Source organism: Phocoena phocoena, chromosome X (assembly GCF_963924675.1).
Source record: "Phocoena phocoena chromosome X, mPhoPho1.1, whole genome shotgun sequence".
In the NCBI taxonomy this organism is placed as follows: domain Eukaryota; kingdom Metazoa; phylum Chordata; class Mammalia; order Artiodactyla; family Phocoenidae; genus Phocoena; species Phocoena phocoena.
The window spans coordinates 45,032,532-45,036,774 of NC_089240.1; the positions used below are offsets into that span (position 1 = coordinate 45,032,532).

Genomic DNA, 4,243 nt, shown 5'->3' on the forward strand with positions numbered 1-4,243 from the left:
CACTGGGCCACTACCTACTTACCAAGACAGAAAGTTCTTGCAGCTGTTGATAGTTACGCAGGTTATAAGGCCACTCTCCTGGCAATAAAAGTGGCCACCTCAGGGTCCACGGTTGGTGTTTTCCTCGATGTACTCTTCAGAGATGAGTCCAGTTAACTCTGACCCCAAGAGTGGGTCATGATCTGATTGTAAAAATGACCTCCCACCTTTCCTACTAACCCCAAGCACTGAAGAATAGAAGAGTGGAATGGTCTCCCCAGCTCCAAGCTCAGGACCCTCAATAACCCTTACTTGTCAGTGAATGACTTACTATTGCAAGCATTTACCTTCTCAAGTCATGCCCCTTACTGTGTTGTGTCCCACACCACAAGTCTCTTGGTGAATAAAACAAAGGGGTGTGTTAAGATGAGGGAGTGCAGATAACAGTCTAGTCAACATAGGGTCTGAATCACCAGGTATATGTGTAATATGGCCATGTTCAACATTTGGGGACTTGATAGATGGCCTGAGCTTTTCTTTTTCAAATCACAAGTGGGGAAGCAGAAGAGCTCCTTTATTGACTGGACTTGAACACAGAAAACAAAGTTCATTGGGAAGACCTCTAAATTATTTTTCTCAAAATTAAAATTTTTCCTTTAACACAAACCTGTGCATTGTTTGTAAATTCCTCATTTAAAACAGTGAGTGCAGGACAGTTGTTAAAAGCCCAGGTAATAAAATGTATTCAGTTACTTGAGACAGTAAAAAACCTAACTGAGAAGTATTACAGACAAATTAAAAAAAATATTCAAAAGCATTTCAAATACCAATAAGAGTTTCAAATGGAATTTTATTCACATGTTAGTTGTCTTTTTAACATGTACACACACACTGACACACTCTGATTGGTCTGCGTGGAACAAGGGTTGTCTAAATATCCTAAGGGAAAATGAAAAATTAAAAAATATATTAATTTTTCATTGTTATAGACAATTACATCCACATCACTTACAAAGCTATTACTGATTCTGTTCAAGGAAGCGGAATGGCATAGGAGGAGGAAACTTAATGGTAAATTCAGCAGTGACACAACTGAGATCTCAACATGAGAAAGCTGACAAAACATGGATTTTTGCTGTGAAATTTTTCTTTGCAAAATATGGAGAAAAGTCAATGGGCAGTAAATAAGAGAAGGTGGTGAACTTTTGTAGTCAATTCTCACAGTATTGTGTAGGGACAACAAGAAAACTGCTTAGTCCTTCTCTGGAACCAGTTTCAGAACTTTTCCAATCGCAATGGTCTTACCCTCATCTCTTAAAGTAAAACGACCCATTTGAGGAAAATCTTTGAATGTCTCAAGGCAGATAGTTCCTGCTGTCCTTAAACGGGCAATACACACTTGATCTTGTTTCACGAAGCGGGGCCGTGTCTTACTCTTTTCTCCTGATTTTTTATCTACCAAGGAGATTAAGGCTGTTATCTCAACTTCCTCAATACAAGTATGAATGTGTAGCACCGCATTATAACCTGGGCAGATGATGGACTTGTGCTCAATAATCACTATCTGAACATCAAATGTGCGTCCAGAATGGCAAAGATTATTAGGATCACAGAGTATGAATCCTGGAAGAATCTCTTCTTCTTCGATTCCCTTCAGTCTGATTTTAAGGTTTTCACCTGGGGCTACATAATCAGTTTCAGCATCATCAGAAAGTATTCCAAGAACTTCCACATTGTGCTTGTTTGGCATCATCACAAGCTGCTGGCCTTTAAAAATGGATCCTGATTCCAGCTTTCCCAGGACCACAGTGCCCATATCCTTGTACTTATCCACAATTGGCAGTCTAATTGGTCCATCAATGGATCTGTTGAAGTTTGGCATATTATCCAAATACGGAATGAATGGTAATCCAGTGTACCAAGGGCAGAAATCTGATTGCTCTTTAATATTTGCCCCAGTAAGCCCTGAGCAGGGCATAAAGTGAATGTCCTTTTTGGGACTGAAGCCGACTTTCTTCAAAAAGGGCACTAGCTTTTCTTTACATTCTTCATATCTCTCGCTGCTCCAGTTTACTGTGGGATCATCCATCTTATTAATAAGCACTATTAAATATTTCACCCCTGCTGTTTTTGCCAACATTGCATGTTCTCTTGTCTGTCCACCTTTTTCAAATCCAGTCTCAAACTCTCCTTTCCTGGCAGAGATTACCAGTACAGCCAAATCAGCTTGAGAAGCACCACCAATCATATTTGGGACAAAACTCTTGTGGCCAGGGGCATCTAAAATTGTGAAATGTTTCTTTTCTGTTTCAAAATAGGCACGACCCACTTCTACTGTTTTACCCTTGTCTCGTTCTTCCTGATTTGTATCTAAGGCCCACGACAAATACCAAGTTTCTCTGTTTTTTTCTTTAGCTTCTCTTTCATATTTCTCAAGTGTCCTTTTGTCAACCATTCCTGTCAAAAACATTATCTGTCCTCCAATGGTTGACTTTCCGGCATCTACATGCCCAATGAATACCACATTTACGTGTTCTTTTTTAGGAGCACCTGAGGGTACGACCACAGATTTCGATTTTCTGATTTCCTCTTTCTCAATCAATTCCTGGCCACTTTCTTCTGGGGGCCCCGAATCTCCCAAGGAACTACCCCCTGGCTCAGCTTCACTTACTTCTTTATTGTGCTCCCATGATTCTTCTAAGACCATCTCCACCTCTCCATTTTCTACAACAGGTTCCGAAAGTTCCATGGTAACGGCTGAATTGGAACCTTCACGCCACACTAACTGTTCCTCTTTGGAATGTTCCACAGGTGCCCCCCGTCCCAGCCTTTTACCTTGAGGGTCGCCCGCGCCGGGGCAGGTTTCATCGATGCCGGGGGCGTCGGCCGGGGGGATCTGCGGCTGGCAGGGGCCCCGCAGGAAGGACGGCACGAACTCCGCGGCGTGGACGTTAGGCACGAAGGGTTTGGCGTTGACGTTGAGCTGTCGGCTGAAGGCCGAGATGAGGGGCTCACGCTGGGCCTCGGCCGCCGCCGCAGCAGCCGCCGAGGCGGCTCGGTCCCCGCTTGGGGCCAAACCCGGTGCTTCTATGTCCACCTGGTCCCAGCAGTCGGGAGCCGAGTCGCTGCTGCTGCTGCTGCCCGGATCCATAGTCCTCAGCCCTGATGGATGCAGGAAGGGAGCGGGCTCAACGGGCCAGAAAGAGAGGGCAGTGCCGCCGGGGGTGAGGCGGCAAGAGCAGGGGGCTCAGGGGGGAGCGACACGAACCTTAGCGGCGGCGCGGAGGCAGCCCGGTCCCGACGCTGCATTCGCAACTGCGGCGGCGGCAGCAGATATGGCGGCGCAGCCTCTCCTGTTGTGTATGAGCGGATCTCCTCCCCCAAACCCCGACCACTTCCGACTCCTCCACCGCCGACCCAGCGCCGGGCGGGGATTGACCCCTCGCTGCCATCCGTACGCTCGGCCTCCTGCATCCTCAGTCCTGGGTGAAGTCCGAAAGTCTCTCTCTCTCTCTTTTTTTTTTTTTTTTTTTTTTTACGTAAATGTCCATTCATTTTTGTTCACGCGGTCCGGGAGAGCGATTTGACCACGATTTAATGATTAAGCCTAGACAGGCACACCTGATTTCCAATTCTACTCAAGATTCAAGTGAAAATGAAAATTCCTATTGAACAAATGGAGGTAGGATAGGGGTTAAAGGTTTACCCAGCAACGGAAGGAAGCAATTAGTGATCAGGGAGGCGCTTTTGAAATACAGGGAGATGAAGCCGAACCTTGGAAATGCGACTTTAGATCAGTATTAATTTGAAACCCGAGGCCTTTGGATTTCCCTTTTCCAGGGCCGCCCCTCCCGCCCCCCCCCGCACCCCCATAAGCCTATAACTTTAGCTGATGGCTTCTACCGTGTAAAGATGGGGTTATAACCTTTTTTCATGTTAAGCACTTTGGCTGTATCTACATGGAAGGAATTCCCAAGGAGACCCTTGTCCCAGTAAAGCTGCACAACCTACAGCATTTGTGCAGGTGCCAGGACAATGGCTGGCCTGTGGTACAGTGGTGGATCACATAGACAGGCACAAGACTCAGATCACTTGTATTCTTCTAACCAACTGTATTCTGGTGTACCTGCCCCACTCACCAGCACCTCCCTGGAGTACACCGTAGGTCCACAGGCTTTCCTCTCTAATTCTGGGTGCCTGGAACCTTACTGCTGATACTGGGTTTGCTCTAAGAAAGAATCAGTGTCATATTGGAACCTTACAA

The 4,243-nt window shown here is 46.0% G+C and overlaps 1 protein-coding gene across 1 annotated transcript; it reads right to left on the bottom strand.

Moving 5' to 3' along the window:
- Positions 1–815: 815 nt before the first annotated feature.
- GSPT2 (G1 to S phase transition 2) lies at positions 816–3,328 on the bottom strand. Its single transcript, XM_065901113.1, has 2 exons — positions 3,248–3,328; positions 816–3,141 (listed from the first exon to the last, which is right to left on the bottom strand). Exon 2 carries the CDS (start codon positions 3,128–3,130, stop codon positions 1,232–1,234), a length of 1,899 nt encoding a protein of 632 aa, XP_065757185.1. The 5' UTR covers positions 3,131–3,141; positions 3,248–3,328; the 3' UTR covers positions 816–1,231.
- Between the last annotated feature and the right edge of the window lie 915 nt (positions 3,329–4,243).

Coding starts and splice junctions, on each gene's coding strand:
- GSPT2 (XM_065901113.1), bottom strand. CDS start 3,130: ATGGATCCGGGCAGCAGCAGCAGCAGCGACTCGGCTCCCGACTGCTGG.